Here is a 16939-nt window from a genome sequence, read left to right as displayed (position 1 = left end):
GCTTGTCTTTCATTTGCCCTTCAAAATCTATACAAACAAATGTGAACAGACTCTGGACTCTAAGAATAATATTTCCTGTGGACATAGATGGACAGATAAGCAAAACCCTGAGGGAGAAAAGAAACTTCTATGAAAATAGAAGTGAAGATCCTCCCCAGCTTCTTCCTCCTTTGCTCACTGGGTCCGTTGCTTCCACTTGAGATAGAAGTAGTTCAGTTCTCAGGAGATGCCAATTAAAAGCTGAACAAAAGGAAAGTCAGGCTAGACAGACTATCTACCTAGTAGGTACCCACCTACCTACCTACCTGTCTCTGGCCCTGAGTATTCCAGCCATGAGCACAGGTCTTTGTGCAGGACTGGGGTTAAAGGCACTTTAAATACACACTGACAGTGGCCCTGGGACCATGTCCTCCTCCTTGTTGGTCTCCCAGCTCCCGCTCGCCCCAGAAGCCCACATGTGAAGCTCACGCAGGATGCTCTGGGGTCCGGTGGACCCTCTCCACCCCTAGCACCGGGGTCCTTGCCCCCGGAGCTGCTGTTGGCTTCTGTCCAGCTGTGTCTGCATCGGAGCTGACGGTCCTGGGAGCCCACGGAGGTGCCTGGCAGCCTCCCGGGAGCCACAGTGAGCGGAGCGTGTGCTGGGTTTTCACACTCGCGGAGGGAGGGTGAGGGCAGGTGCCACCCTGAGGGTGGCGTCTTGGGTCCTGGGGCTCATGCTGGGCTCAAGCCCCCAACCTTCTCCCTCTGTGGGATCTCGGGGCAACGGGGTCCCGGCTGCAGGGGAGCCTCCAACCCGGGGCCTGTGCCCTGGGCTCGTGTCTACCCGGAGGTGCCTGCAGAGGTGTGCCCCCCACACAGCCCAGCGGGGTTTCTGTCTACATTTCACAGGCTTCGAAGGGCAGGAGGAACCCTTAAATCACTCCTTTCCTTCTCACAAACCCTTTCTCTAATAGAACAGAGTGACCGGAGAGGATGCAGGGACAACTCAAAGCATCCTGGACGTCAGGGGCCTGGGCCGGCCTGGCCTCCCTCTAATAGAACAGAGTGACCGGAGAGGATGCAGGGACAACTCAAAGCATCCTGGACGCCAGGGGCCTGGGCCGGCCTGGCCTCCCTCTAATAGAACAGAGTGACCGGAGAGGATGCAGGGACAACTCAAAGCATCCTGGACACCAGGGGCCTGGGCCGGCCTGGCCTCCCTCTAATAGAACAGAGTGACCGGAGAGGATGCAGGGACAACTCAAAGCATCCTGGACGTCAGGGGCCTGGGCCGGCCGGGCCTCCCTCTAATAGAACAGAGTGACCGGAGAGGATGCAGGGACATCTCAAAGCATCCTGGACGTCAGGGACCTGGGCCGGCCTGGCCTCCCTCTAATAGAACAGAGTGACCGGAGAGGATGCAGGGACAACTCAAAGCATCCTGGACGTCAGGGGCCTGGGCCGGCCTGGCCTCCCTCTAATAGAACAGAGTGACCGGAGAGGATGCAGGGACAACTCAAAGCATCCTGGGCGTCAGGGGCCTGGGCCGGCCGGGCCTCCCTCGAGGCTGTTTAGCTTGTGCGTCACTGACAAAGTCCAGGCCGACCTGGCTGACCCGAGCCAGGGGCCTGGGCTGGAGGGAACTTGGCCTTGGATGGCGTGAACCTCAGCTCCGCTTCCTGGGCCGCAGCCCGGCCTCCTGCACCGAGCACTCTGGGGAGCAGGACCCCCCACTGTGTTTCCCCCTGAAACACACAGGAGACACTCCTCTGGGCACCGAGAAGGGGGTCTGCAGGGAAGCCCGAGAAGGGCCTCTGCCACGATCACTGCCAAATAAAACATTTACCAAGCGAAAGATAGCCTTGAGCCCACACTAATTTGTATTTTTAAAACATCATTCATAGGGGCTTCCCTGGTGGCGCAGTGGTTGAGAGTCCGCCTGCCGATGCAGGGGACACGGGTTCGTGCCCCAGTCCGGGAAGATCCCACATGCCGCAGAGTGGCTGGGCCCGTGAGCCATGGCCGCTGGGCCTGCGCGTCCGGAGCCTGTGCTCCGCAACAGGAGAGGCCACAACAGTGAGAGGCCTGCGTACCGCAAAAAAAAAAAACTCATTCATAAACTCGCATTTATACTATTAGTTAGGAATTAATCCAAATAAACCGGCAGGCTCTTGTGATGTGAACCCACCGTCGTATGGGTTGGTCAGAAGGAATACTTGTCCGCGTTTTTATAGGCTCTTAAAGCGGTTTTAGCTCCATAACTGATAAAGCCGGGCTCAAGCGCTATCAGCCCTGCCGCGTGACTGTCAGCACCACGTAGATAAACTCATCATCGTCCCAGGGAGGACCTGGAAGAGGTTCTGAAGCTGGTGACCCAGGGGGAAGTAGCCTCAGTTGCCCGATTACCGTGGACCCTCTGGGTCCTAACCCGTGCTGACAGATGGTTAATTTCAAGATCTTATACAGATCAAAAATAAGATCGTCAGCCCCAAATTGGGGGCATCTGTCACCTCACCAGTCTTGTCAACTCTGAAAGCTGGAGTTGGGTCCTAAAGGACACGGTCCACTGTCACGGGGCCCTTCGGGAGGGAAGCGGCGTCACGTGAGGACCGAAAGGCAGCTTTTGGCCACATCCAGATTTTTCTCTTCTGGGTGATTTTTTTAAGTACAGAATTTTGGGTCTTTTTTAAAAAAATATTTATTCATTTGGCTGCACTGGGCCTTAGTTGCGGTGTGCGGGATCTTCGTTGGGGCGTGCGTGATCCAGTTCCCCGACCAGGGATCGAACCTGGGCCCCCTGCCTTGGGAGTGTGGACTCTTAACCGCCGGACCACCAGGGAAGTCCACAGAGTTTTGAAATAAAGATTTATGTATCACTTTTAAGAACAGCCTTAACTAGGCAGGCATATTGTAGTAATAATAATGTTTAAAAGCCGCGGTGTCGAGACTGCCGGTCAGCTGCAGGAATGGCAGCCGTCACTCTCTGGCCACCACAGTCTGGATGTTTCTGGGAAGCTCCGTGGCTGTCAGGAGGTGCTGGGGACAGGCTTGTAGGGCAGGGCAGGGAAGCCCAGGGCCTCGGAGTCAGGAATGCAGTGGTCCCCGCAGGAGTGAGATGTCGCCTGGTTTGTCAAGAGCAGGAGAGGAAGAGCTGAAGAAAATGCTGTGGAGAAATGAGGCTCCGCTTCTCCTGTAGTTCCCCACCCAGTGTGATCCGGAGAAGCAGTGTTTCCCGTCTTCTTCGGGACAGAGACGGTCCACTGTCTCTCCTGTGATGCCCTTGAATGTATCACTTCACCTTTAGGAGGAGAAGTTCATCTTCTCCTAAAGCAGGATGAAGACTGTTCATTCCTGGACTGATACCCTTTCAACCTCAAGATATAATTTCCTTTTCTCTTTAGACCTTGAACAAAGCTTTCTCGTTAATTTGAAAGCCCATATTTTGTACTTCTTAATTCTAAGTATGTTCATCTTGTATTTTGAATGGAAAATTAAGAGAGCTGGTCTTAAATTGATTTTTAGAAACCTTTGTGATCTAGTGAGAGTCTGAAAGAGGTTTACATTCCAAAGTACTAAAAGTTTCATCTGCCCTGAGAAATCTGGGATGTGTTGCTGTCCGTATTTTATCAGATTATTGTTTCCAAATTGCTATTTTACTCTCCCCCAAACTGGTTTTGGTAAAAAGAGAGGCTTTGAAAACAACTGATATTCTGTTCAACAGAGTATGTTAAAAGGATGGAGAAGTATAAGAATAACGACGATTACAAAATAATGGTGGTAAGCCCAGGACAGAGGTAAGCCAGCATTCTGAGTGGTGGGTGACTCAGGAAGTATATTGGGAGAGGAGGCTTTGGGACCCCTCCCCTGTAAGGCAGGCTTATCTCACGCGTTGCCCTTATTTCAGGAGCCAGGCCCCCTCAGGCTCTACTTTGGAGATGGTCCCCTGTCTCCTGCGATGCCCTTCAATGTATCACTTCTCCTTTCCAGGGAAGCTCATCTTCTACAGCAGGGTGAAGGTTACTCATTCCTGGAGAAAGCCGTCACGCTTTGAAAACCAGCAGAAGTGGTTCAGCAAACGTGTTTGTCACGATTTGGGGAGAGGACCCCACAGGGTCCACCCTGACTTGCTTTCTTTAGGGGAACTATGTGGTCCCCTCCTCCCGTAACACCCACCAAAGGAACTATGAAGGCCAACATGAAATACTAGTATGCTACCTGCATCGTGTTTCGTGTAAGATATTAAACGTAAGAATTGTGTTTCTCTCCATCTACTTCTTGATCGTTTAGGGTCCTTCTGAGACAGAACTGCAAAATCAATGAGGCAAAACATGTCAGTAAGTCATAAATACTGACGAAAACAGGCCAGAGGTATTGTTTTGCCTTTGGTAGTTGCTTTTATTTTAGGGACTTTGAAGAAAGGACCTGAAAATTCTCACTCAGCCTGGTATTTATTTTGAAATATACGCTGACCTCTGACTTTCAGAGCCAAGCAGCCTAATCCTGGATCATCCCAGAATGAGTTTAGGAATTTGTGATCATGTCCTTTTTACTGGGGATCTGTACACATCACTAACCAGCTGGTTTAGAAGGATGAGCCGCATCTCTAGGCTGAAATAGAAGGATGAGAACAGAGGGCCAAGCTGAGATGTTCACCTTTTATCAGTTGATCTTTAATGAGCGTTCCTGTACGAATGACATCAGAAAAGGTCCTTCCCAATGTACGGGGAAGACAAACTCCCTTCTGCAGTGTGCATTTTTAAGCGATTCCAGATAGGCGGATGAAAATGGTTGGTGTCTTGTATTTTCATCCATGCTTTGCCTTAGGACTTTCCTGGATATTTGCTCAGTGTGAGGGGAAGGGTCAATGTATATAAATAAGGAGGAGGGGATCTGGCGACATTGGGAACACGACCTCTTGCCCTCCGAAGCCTGGGAAGCCCCAGTGAATGCTCCCACTCCCAGCAGCGTATGGACCCTCCCCTCTGCATACAGAGCGGGGTCAGAGGTTAATGAATGAGGGCTCTCCCCACACACGGGGGCCCGCTCCACAGTGGTTTTATAAATAGGGGCTTAAACGGGGTCAGAATAGGGCCTGCGTGTTGCTTCCAGACTCTCTCAGTCTTCCTGAAGCGATTCAAAGATGCCACCCTTCCACGGGGCAGGGAGAGGTGAGGCCTGGTGTGCGGAGATCTGGGTGGCTTCCCCCAGCCCCAAGCATGTCGAGCAGGACCAAATGGAAAACGAAGCGGGGGAGGGCCTCGTTGCCTCTATTCTTCTCCGTAATCCCTTAAAAAATAATTGCAGACCCAACCTCTGGCCTCCAGCACATTTTCCACTTGATTAGAGGCCTTTGTGAGGTGGGAAAGGGACCCGCAGGCCCGTACATTGTGCCAGGCCTGAAATGTCCAGCTGGGATTTTTTTCCATCAAAAGAGGATTTTAGTAAAACCGTTATCAGGGGCTTAGGGGAGCTGAGCTGCGCGGCGGGCGGATTAGCCCCAGCCGGCCTGTCTGGGCTCTGGGAGGCGGGAAGGTGTCGGCGGCCCCGCGAGTTCACGACAGGTGCAGAGGCAGGAGCGGCCGAGGGCGCGGAGACCCCCAGGCGTGGGGTGCTCGTGGGGCTTTCCCTCCGGGCATCAGGCAGAAGGCGCCAGGTCAGGGGCTTGGGGCCTGCACGGAGGGGCCTGTCTGCTCCAGGTCGTGCCCATCGCGTGCCTGGCTCCCACCGCAGGCCAGCGCGCACCCCCGTCGTGGTCTCCATTGACTCAGGGACCGGGTGGCCCGGCCGGACCACTTCAGAGGGCCAGTGATGGCCACGTGGGCCCTGTATTGTGGGGAGGACGGAGCGGACAGAGGAAGGTGAGGGGTGTGTGCACGTGCGGTGCTGGCCGCCTGGCTTTGCTCACTGTGTCGGGGCCTCTGGGGCTGGGGCTGGGGACATGACCTAAAACAGAAGCTGTCTCCGTGGGGTGACTCGAGTGCTGGCCAGGACAGAGCGCAGAGGCCCGACTCCTGGGGATCGAGAGACAGAGTCCAGGCCAGGGAGCCTCACGACACAGGAGGTGTTACATGACAGCCCTGGGACACTGTCGTTCTGGGTGATTTTCTCTGCAGGATGGGGAGAGTGGGTAGCACAGAACCTTTGTCCTGACGGTGACGGCCAGGAGGCTGGGCAGTAACAGCCACACTCTGGGAGTGGGACCCGTCACCTTACCGGGGGCCCAACACCCTACTGCCAGCTCCTCAGGCCAGCCCGGGGACCTAGTAGTCGGAATTTTTGTCTCGTGTCCGAGTCACACAACCAGAGGAAGGACTGTCTTCCTGAAAACACGAGCAGCCCAGGAACGCCGCTCCCGGAGATGTTGGCCCCAAGCACCCCTCCCAGCTCCTCCTGGGGTCCAGGCTGGGCATGCTGGCCGTTGGCCTCCCCTGCACTCACCTCACCTGGTCTCTGTTTATTGCCCTGGTCCTCTCCGTGTCTTCTTTTCTCTCCCCGGCCACCTGTTTTCTTTATCTGGGTTGTTTCCCTGAATCTGTATTCGTTCTGTGTGTCACTGACACACAGCCTGAGAGTCCACGGAGCTGCCGGGAGGTTTCCTGGTTTCCTACGACCTTCTTGGTTGCTGGCAGGAGCAGTGATCAGCTTCATGCCTGGGCCCTGAGTTCCAGAAGCTTCTCCTTTCCCTTCTCCCATTTTCTAACCAAAAATGGCCTTTGCGTCACCGTGCTGGTGGCGAGCCTCATTGGGATGGCACGGCGTGGCAGGTGCAGCCGCGGGACACGGCCACCTCCACCTTCCACACTTTGATTCCACATCTGCACCTGCCCTTCAGATCCTTGCTTTCATGCCCGAGGCCAGACGGTCGGGGCCAAGACGGCGGGAGACCCCAGCCTGTCCCTCGTTGTGGCGTTTTACGGAATCTGGCCAAGTTGGCTCCGAAGTTCTTTCTCCTTCATTTCTGCTTCCTGTTCCTAATGTCTGTTTTCCAGGGGAGGAATTTAGGTATGTGAGCAACCCCACTGCTGTATCAGGGCTCTTAATCATCCTCACTTTCGTGGGCTCCTTCAGAAGATCCTCATGTTGATAATAAAAACTAGAAATTGATACTCCTAACATTTTTTAATATTTGTGTGTGTGTGTGTGTGTGTGTGTGTGTGAGATAAAGGCAGCACTTTTGCTCCTCCTGTTAAAATGGATGTTTCCATGTGTGAGTGTAAACTTTTCCCCAAGTTGTTCTCCACCAGGAGAACAACTCCTGGTGGAGTTGTTCACCAGGGCAGCTCCACCAGGCCACACAAACTCCCCGAATATGGCAATCTAACAGGATCTGTATGAGATGGTCTTAAAGAAAAGTTAGGAGTTGATGTTTGATTCCCGCCAGCTACATCAGGGAACCGTCCCGAAGGCGCATCTGATACCTGCTTCCAAACCGAGTGCCCAGCACCGGCGTCCCTGACTCCACCAATACTTAAAAATTCCATTTCATCTTCTTGGCGACATGAGGTTGTCTCGCCAGCTCTCACTCACACCGGGAAGGTCTTTGTGGGGAGGCGACCGGGGGCACCTGCCGGAGGGCATCCGGCTCACAGGCAATGCTGCCACCTGCTGACGGGTCTCGGGGCTAGCAGGCGCCGTGGATAAAGACAGTCCGTCTTTCCACGTGGAAAACATACGTGGAGTTTTGCGTGAACCGTACTTTACTTTTCTGCCCCACAGTGGATCCTAAAATCGTCTTAGTGCACTTGGGGTAAAGGAAAGCACGAGGTCAGACGCCCGCCTCTGACACTGGTGTGGCCACGACGCAGGGCTGCATCCCCGCGGGGAGGGTGAATGGGTGGGCGAAGGTGGAAGAGGGTTTGCGGGGGATGGGAAGGTCGAGGAACAACGCAGCAAGAAGCAAGATTGACTTTCCACCCCTGCCTTTCACGAGGTGCCGTGCGACCTGTCTCCTAACTTACAGAGACGCAGTTTAGCTTCCGACGCAAGCAGGGGTGAGGCTGTCACTGCGAAACCCTGTGCCCTGCTTTACTGGAGTGAATTTCCGCGGGTCCTCCTGTGATTCCGTTGAGCATTAGACCCTTGGGTGTGGGGGAAAAGATAGGCCAGCTGCCTTGCTGTGGGTCACTGTCCTGTCGCCCTCTGACTCCGAGCACAATGGCCAGGCGTCTGGACGTCAGGGAGGCTGGGAAGGCCAGTCGTCTATCCAGTCCAGGCTCAGAAAACCCGAAGAGCTTCTCTGCCTGCTATGTCAGGAAGCTGCGCTGGGAGCTCGACAACGTTCAGGCCACAGAACCTGGCCGTACCGTAGATCCCTGAAAGACACTTAAGTTTGTGCATTGGAGATGAACTAGAAGAGCTCGAAGCTGTCACTTTAATGCTGTATTTTCATATAGTTTGCTCAAGGCACACCTACTGGCCTTTCTTCTTTTTGGTAGTTCATAGCAGTGGGCTTTGAAGCTAGGAAGCTAAGGTTTAAAACACTGAGGTAAAAATGGAAGGCCCTGGTTAGTGTATCTCCCATCTAAGAAGGCTAAGAATTTGAGGGGGTTAACGGTTGCATTTCCCCCTTATTTCACGCATCTGACCAGTTCTGGCCTCGGGGATTTTGCCGAAGATTCTAAGGAATGTGAGGACTAGTTTGGGGGGTTCCTCTCTATCTAGAGGCCACGTCTCAAAAAGCAGAATGGAAGCCGGTAGCTATTCCTACACAAACGTACACAAGCGTGTGCATAAAAATGCCAGTTTGGGGTAAACCTTTCCTAAGGAAAAACACTATTACAAACAAACATTTGTAGTAAATATTTGCATCATCTTTTTAGATGAGGAAAACAGTGCTTTCCAAACCATGTGGAGTAATTCCACACCATTTATAGGAAGTGAATCTGCACTGGGCTCTTTCCCCGCTGTATCTGTGCCGCTCCTGTCGCTCTGGCCCTGATCCGGCAGGGGGTCACTGCTGGTACCATGAGCAGGCCTGAGCCTCTGGAGGGCGGGTTACTTCCCCCGGAGAGCGGGGAACAGAAGCGGTGCTGATGTGAACACACTGGACTAGACCCTTTTACTCTTTCGGGACAGGAGGGATTTGTAGGTAAAACATCTGTAAAGTCAGGACGTTTTATCCTTGAGTGATGAGAAAACACCTCGTGCTCTCACAGCTCAGTTCTCCTTTGTGACAGGCGGCCCCGGGCGTGTGGAGCTGTGACTTCTCAGCATGGAGGCCTTTGTGTCGTCTGTTTGTCACCGTCCATGACGGAGCAGTGCTGGAGAGCTGGCCCACGTGCTTGAGGACGACAGGGGACCGACTGGACCCTCACTCGTACTCGGGCCACCCGGTACCCTAAGCCCGTTTACCAACTCCTCGCACTAGCTTTCCGGCTCCTTGAAAAAGGAGTTTGCATGAGTAACGTACACGTCTGAGTTTGCATAAGTAATGCGTATTAAATAATAACTTTCGGCATTCGGGGCGTTTACTCCAGATGAAAATAATGTGCTCTAGCTCAGCTCTCTTCAGAAGCAGGGGGTCGGGTGTTGCTTAACAACAGCTCAGGGAAGGACCCCCCGCTCCCTCCTGCTGGGGACCGGCCTCCCCGGTGATGGGTAAAGTCTGGGGTGGTCACTGGGCACAGTCTTTCCCCCTCGTCACGCCTCTTTCCCCGTTTATAAAATTAAATGTCCAGCATCCACCAGCTTTGGGGAAACACAAATCCGGAGACAGGGAAGCCAAACACGGTCGAGACTCCGTGCGTCCGCGGGCCGCACCCACATCCCGCCTGTGTGACCGGGATGCTGTCCACTCTCACAGATGAAAGCGAACGCACAGGACATGGGGCATTTGTCCTTTACATAAAGTGGAAGAGTGATGAGATAATAAAAAACTTAAGTCTTCTTTTAAGAAAATATGTGCACTTTCTTGGGTTAACAAACAGGAGATGGAGGAATTCCACTTGGATTGTTTTGTTTGGGGGGGATGTCAACGTACCCCGTCTCGTGCCATCACTTCTGCTCTCGTGCCGACTTCCTCTTGCCCTGAACGGGAGGAGCGGCTTTGTCCATGGTACCCAGCGCTCCAGGTGGTACCGGCAGCTCCACCAGGCCACATCAGAGCCACCCCTGCGAAAGAGGAAAAGGCTGAAACTGATCAGCTGTGGACATCTACAGGTACAGATGTCTGGAAATGCCCCTCTTCTATCCGAGACCTGAGTGTTCGCTCTTTGCCCAGCTGTGCACTCACCTTGGAGACGTTCTAAATTCTTAACAGTTGGCACGGGTCCAAATATGAGGTCTCCTCTGTCTGACAACATTCACTTTTCAAAAAACTTAACTTGCTCCGTACCATTTGAGCAAAGCACCTTGACAAGACGAGACAGGTGTGGCCTGGGCACTGGCTCGGGATCCGATGCAGCTTTGCCCAGGACCCACATGATTTCACCAAAAGCCTCGCCCCTGACTCCTCAGGGGTCACGGTGGCACACAATTTAGGTCTTGCCCTCTATTAAAGGGGCAGAATTAACTTTTAAGAGGGGGTGATGCAGAGGGGGAAGGGCAGCAGAGGGGGCAACCACGGGTTGACTCACTGGCCCCCTGGCCGCAGCAGAGCTCTGGGAGCAGAGGAACGGTTGTCAGAAGCTGCATGAGGTCTTGGTTTTGTTTTACAAATCTGATCTCTTAATAAGGGGGTCTTATCCTTTGGAAACACAGTGGTCCCTGGGGGCCACTCCCCTCTCCCCTTTGAAAACTTGAGTTCAGATTCTCTAAGTCGGAAGGGAAGGGTTTTACTTACATTGCAAGATCAGCATCTAATAACCACTGTGGGAAAGCACCTGGATTTGGGGGATAAGCCACGCTTCAATTTACGTATCGTGTGTCTCCGTTTAAGAGAAGGCTCTTACCGTTAAAGAAGCTGTCGTAAAAGGAACATTGGCTTTTTCAGATCTTTGCTGCTGATTTCAATCATGAAAGAATAATGATCGGTTTGAATTTTCTTAACTGTTTAAGGATGTACCGTAAGTTAGGCAAGCATCCTTGTCACTGCTGCCAAAGGTGGGATACATCAGGTGGGCCCTCCCCGCCTTAGGACGGAGGAGTTGGGCAGGCAGGCGTCTACGGCAGGGAGAATTATTCAGCAACACCCAGCGCTCTCAGCTAGAGGCCCGTCGCGGTCTTGAGGAGGCTGCAGACACTGTCTGAACCCCGCCGACCCCGCCCTTCACTTACACACCATCTTTTCAGCAGACGCTTCATGGCTTTTGCCCCATGAGTCTCGGACAAGTATGCGGAACCCTTTCCTGACTGCCACCAACACAGTTCCTACTGAGGTTTATTGCTTCTAGATGATAAAGTTTACACTAAGTTCCTATTTTGTTTTTTCAGTTCTGGAGTTTTGGCAAATACCTGAGCCAGGTTTTTTCTGTTACTCTAAAAATTGCCCTGAAGTCCTCTTAACCTGTGCGCCACCCACATATTACACATCCGCTCATGTGCTTAGCGCTCCTATTCTTGAAAAGCATTTCCTTCCATTCCCGTCGGTATGGTGAGGCCAAATCCACTTCTGCTCCCTTTCAGGTGGTGCCCTTGGCCCGAGCCTGTCCATCCTGGGTTCAGACAGCCACCACTCGCTTCCGGGAGGTCGCCTTCCTGGAAACCAAGGTGCGATCAGTAGCTGATCCTCCTCGTGGAGTGGAAGGGGGCTGGACTTAGTGGCTGGCTTTAGGCGAGCAGTATTCTCATCTGGAAAAGAGGGTACCTTTCAGCAGGTTGCTTTGAGGACTCGGAGAAATTTTCAAGTACCAGGCAGAGCACATCGTTGGTTCTCAACCCTGATTCCTTTCTTTCTGTCAAAAAAGGTTGAGGGGTAAGCAGTCACCTCTGACTGATTGATGCAAGGAGGTTTACTCACCTTTCCCGAGACACTGAGATACATTCTAAACTCTGCCCAGTTCAGGATGAGGACACCAGGCCCGTGATCTTAACTTCCAAACAGTAATTTACCAGCCTTGAGTCAAGCTTATATTTAAAAACCAAGACAAAGCAGAGAAACAGAAAACCTTCCAGTTATAGCTGGTAGGATTACTTTCTGTATTAAATGAAGGAGGTGAGCACAGAGCCTAAGACGTAGGAGGTGCCCAGATTCTTACTGACTGAATCTGCACAGCCACACGATCTCTTGCAAGAAGAAAAATAGGAACTCACAGCTTGTGGAAGCTTCGTGTGCTGTAGAGGCAAATGCTAAATCAGAAAGCTGACCCTGATTCAGAGTCTCTTCTTACTAGGGTTCACACTTTTTTTTTTTTTTCCAGGCAGTAAGCACTGTAACCTAAGAGGGAAGAAAGAGATCCACACCTTCCCCAAAGAAAAGGAAGATGGATCTAGTGTCAGGCTCCATTAGACCCACTTGTGGTGGCTCTCCAAGAAGGAACAATGCAGCTTTTGTGACAGGCCCGTACAGCAAGCCTGGAAACTTTACAAAACAGTCCTACCCAAGAGAAACCTGGTTCTAGCTCTCTTCCTGGAAAGAGGTGTTGATCCAGGAAAGTTTTGTGCTATTCTTATCGGCTCTTCCTGGGATCAGTATAAAAAAAAAAAAAAAACCCTCAAAAACAAGTAAGACAGACCTCTGCGAAACAAGAATATGAAAAACCCCACTGCTGGCGCATTTATACACTTCCGTTTCCACAGCCCAACCACAGGGTGTCAGATGATTTAGTTATTGTCTACCAAAGGGAGCTCTTTGCTGGAATTGTTGGTATTCAGCCCCAATTCAGTCTAAGAACCCTCACCGGGGTTCGAGTGGCCGCCTTCTTAAAATGCAAATGTGCAAGAACTCCAGGCCGGCCTCCCCGCCCCCAGGAAAGTGTCCAACCCGGCGGCGCTGGCGGGGCTGGCGGGGAATGCTAAGGAGGGGCCCGAGCCCCCGCCCTGCCGCGCTGCTCGCGCTGAGCCGCAGTCCGCATGACTGAGCGCCCTTAACTTTCCCAACAATGGCCCTGGCGCCCTCCCCGCCCCCTCGCAGCCTCCCCACACCCGCTCAGGGTCAAGAAACCCATCTTTCTTCCCACTTCCACATCTCAGGACGCATTTCTTGAACATCACCCTAGATCTCACGTCCATGTGGAGAAAAACTGGCCACCCTGGTGAAACTGTGACTCTTACAAATCTGGTTTAAGAAGAAGTTTCATTTTGTTGTTTCTTTAAATTTCCATGTTGTTGACAGTTCAGAACCAGAAGTTATATAAACCTCCATTCCAATCCCATTTCTAGCAACAAAACATGTAGATGTCAGTGGTGAACCTCATACAGGATACATTTTTCACCGTGAGCTCACACCGCACAGGCTGCGCGGAACTCTGCATCTTATGCTTTTACTTCAGAGACGCAAAACAGCGCCTCCTACCGCGGCCTGGACCCAAACACACACCGCCTTAAAAATAATGCACAGACACAAGGCTTTTGTTTTTGTTTTTTTTTTTCAAAAACATACTTCGTATTTCCTCTTTTATTATATAAATATCAGTTTAACCTTTTACTGTAAGAATATAAACGTTTTAAGAGGATCTTTGTTATTATTTATACAAATTCACAAACAGTACAATTAATTGATAAAGGTCTCTGGGTTTCTTTCACTCCATGGTCTCGCATGTTGCTGTGGAGGATTCTAAAAAACAATAAACCAAAAAAATCCAACGAAAATGTACATCCTACACAAACGTGATTTTTTTTTTTAAAGCCACAAGTCCCAACCCCCATCAAAATAAAGGCATCTACTCCTCCATTTAGAAACAGAATTTTTAAAAACCCACAAACTCCCGTTTTATTAACAGAACAGAGATAAGACATGAATTTCAGTCTCCTCCCCTTCGCATTTCAGCCCCGGGGGCTCTGGAAGCTCCTCCGCTCCCAACAGGAACCCTCACTGTGTGACCTTTTCGTGGGGAAACTTGCAAGAGGGGGAGGGCAGGGCAGAATCTGCATATATAATCATAATTTTCAAGACACAATCTGCATCTCAAACACACACACAAAATAACGAAAAACGAAACAGTCCAACTCTCACGTCTCCCACACATTTGTGCTATAAATTAAGTCAAGATTTAGGATCACGGCTGGGCCCTCAAATCCCTATGGACAAGGAGAAAAAGGAAAGCAGAGCCGGAATGTGAAGTGGGATACACGGGGTGGATGGGGTTTGGGAAGAAGCCAAAACAAAAAAGATGTACAAACCCGATGGGCATCTGTCCAGTCCAGGCACAAAAATGTTTCAGTCTCAAAATATCTCTCTTGTAGAATTCCAGGGCTTCAGAGAAAAAAGTAAACTAAAACGAGGTAGCCAGACACACACACACACACACACATATATATATATATGTATATATATATATACACACACACATATATATATAATTTATATATATATATAATATATAGACTATACTCAGCAGAAAAAAAAAAGAGACCATGATGTCAACTTTCTTCAAAAAAATAAAAAAAGACAATACAAATGAAATGAGCGTGGGTAGCAGAGTACTGTCAAAGGACTGATGACGAGAGACTGGGATTAGTTACGAAGTGGAAGAAGGGTGAAAAGGCCGTTGTAGTTGGGTTTGCTTTTATACGTTTCGAAATAAAAACCAGATCACAGTATTCAAATGAAAGCTTGAGTGAAGGCAGACATTTTCCCCAGCTCCCCAGGGCTGAAAGGACTGGCCACTCCCCACCCCCGTTTCCAAATGCAGCGCGGCGGGGGTACAGTAGCTCAGTCCGTCCTCCAAACCCCTGCTGGGAGGAGTGGCTGGTGGGTGGCGAGTCCTTCTCCGCATCTCGGGGAAAAGGAGGGGGTGTGGGTGGCGGAGGGACCCCGGACGCAACGGGGGGGGAGGGGAGGACGAGACTGGGGCTCCGCGTCATCGCCCCCACCGCGTCCCCGGCAATGCTCTGGGTCTACGTGTGCGTGTTGAGTGAGCGCGGGGGCCGCGGCGGTGGCAGGGGGACGAACAGGGCGGGGCCGGGGGAGTTGGTGCTGCCGCCCTCACCTGACCTTCTCACTGTCCGTCATCTGCCAGAGGCCCAGGTTGAGTACCTTGAGGCAGGGCAGCTGCGTGATGCGCTCCAGGCCGCGCTTGGTGATGCGGGTGCAGCCGTACAGGTCGATGCCGGTGAGCTGGCTCAGGTGCTCAGCGATCAGCTCCAGGCCCTTGTCCGTGATGCGTACACACTGCCCGATGTTGAGTGTGCGCAGCCCGTGCATCTGCCGCACCATGCGGTTGATGCCATCGTCGCTTATGTGGCAGGAGCAGAGGGACAGGGACTTGAGGCCGTCCAGCCCCTGCGCTATGTAAGCCAGGCTCTGGTCCCCCACCTTGTCACAGAAGGACACATCCAGCCCCGAGAGACGCAGGCTGCCCATGGCCAGATGCATGATGCCCGTGTCACTGATGTTGTCGCAGGAGCGCAGGTTAAGGCTGCGCAGGCTGCCCATGTGCGACAGGTGCAGGAGGCCTGCGTCCGAGATGCCTCCGCAGAAGCTGAGGTTGAGGAGCCTCAGGCCCGTCAGCCCCCGGGAGATGTGCTTCAGAGACAGATCCGTGAGCTTCTGGCAGTCCTGCAGCGTGAGCTGCTCCAGGCCCAGGCAGCCCTCGGCCGCGCTGCGCGTCATGCCGGCCAGGTGCCCGATGCCCACGTCCGAGAGGTGGCGGCAGCTGCGGAGATTAAGGCTCTTGAGGCGCTGCAGGCCCCAGGCGATGAGCAGGAGGCCGGTGTTGGTGATGTTGCTGCAGCCGCCCAGCTCCAGCACCTCCAGGCCCTTGAGGTACTGGGCTATGCGGCCCAGGCTGCTGTCGGTGATCTGCTTGCACAGGCTCAGGTTGAGGGCGCGCAGCGAGCCGATCTCCTGAACGAACGCGTGGCCCAGTCCGTTGTCGGTGAGGTTGTAGCAGCCGCTGAGGTTGAGGCTCTCGATGTTGGCCATGCCCTGGATCACGTAGCTGAGGCTGCGGCGCAGGCTCAGGATCTGCACCCGGCGGATGCCCCGGGCCTGCAGGCTGGGGAACAGCGACGGGTTGGCCCGGCGCAGGTGCAGCTTGGCCTCCACCCCCCGCCACACCGACTTGTGGTAGGCGGCGTCCCGCCAGGCCGTGCACACCTGCGCCGCGCGCCCCTTGTCGCGCACGTCCAGGTAGCCGAAGATCATGGCCAGCAGCTCGGGGAACAGGCACGAGATGTGCGTCTCCATCTTCCTCCCCGCGGCGTCGGGGAGGAGGCGCGGGCCCCGCTCCCGCCCGAGCGACGAGGCGGCTGGCCGGCCGCGCCGCGGGCCCAACGGACGCGCCTCCCGCCTTCCGGCTCGGCGCCGCTCCTCCTCCCGTCCGCGCGTCCTTCCTGCCGCCCTGCCCGCCCTGCCCGCCCGGCGCGCTCGGCGCTCACATCCCGGGCGGGCGCCCCCGCAGCCCGGCCCTTGCTGGGCTCAGCTCTGCCGCGCCCGGCCCGCGCCGCCCCGCCGCCGCCGCCGCCGCGCCCCCGGCCGCATCCTCCGGCGCCGCGCGGGCCGGGCTGCGCGCTCGGGCTGGGCGCCGGGAGGCTGCGGCCGCCTTTGTCCTCGCCCGCTTTTCAAAGCTGCCAGCGGGCCGCCCGCACTCGGCCGCCCCGGCGGGGGGACTTCGGGCCGGCGCGCGCTCGGCCCCCGCGTCCGCGCGCGGGGCAGCGCCGGCCGGCACGGAGCGCGCGCGCGGAGCCGACCCGGGGCGAGCGGCGGCCGCGCCGGGGGCGTCCGGGCCGGACCCGCTGCTCTCCGCGCCTCCGCGCTCCCGCCCCCCGCGCTCCCCCGCGCGCGCGCGATGGTACGAGCCTGCGCGCCGGAACTGCCGGCGTTGTCCTGGAAACCGAGCGCCGGCCCGCCGCGGGTTAACCCTGTGCGCGCCGTCGGGGCGCCGGCCGGGCCAGCCGCCACCGCTTCCGCCGCCTCCACCGA

The 16939-nt window shown here is 54.1% G+C and overlaps 1 protein-coding gene across 2 annotated transcripts; it reads right to left on the bottom strand.

Annotated features, from left to right (window-relative positions):
• Positions 1-13444: 13444 nt before the first annotated feature.
• FBXL14 (F-box and leucine rich repeat protein 14) lies at positions 13445-16267 on the bottom strand. 2 transcript variants are annotated; one of them, XM_082665286.1, is made up of 2 exons: positions 15006-16267; positions 13445-13630 (listed from the first exon to the last, which is right to left on the bottom strand). In XM_082665286.1, the coding sequence occupies exons 1-2, from the start codon at positions 16202-16204 to the stop codon at positions 13543-13545; spliced, it is 1287 nt and encodes a 428-aa protein (XP_082521412.1). In that variant the 5' UTR covers positions 16205-16267; the 3' UTR covers positions 13445-13542. The 2 variants fall into 2 exon arrangements, with proteins under 2 accessions (XP_082521412.1, XP_082521411.1); XM_082665285.1 differs by having other exon boundaries at positions 13462-16267.
• Positions 16268-16939: the final 672 nt, after the last annotated feature.

This window comes from Grampus griseus, assembly GCF_964374135.1.
Source record: "Grampus griseus genome assembly, chromosome: 11".
NCBI classification, from domain to species: Eukaryota; Metazoa; Chordata; class Mammalia; order Artiodactyla; family Delphinidae; genus Grampus; species Grampus griseus.
The sequence above is the reverse complement of the archived record's forward strand: the minus strand, read 5'-3'. Positions and strand labels throughout refer to the sequence as shown.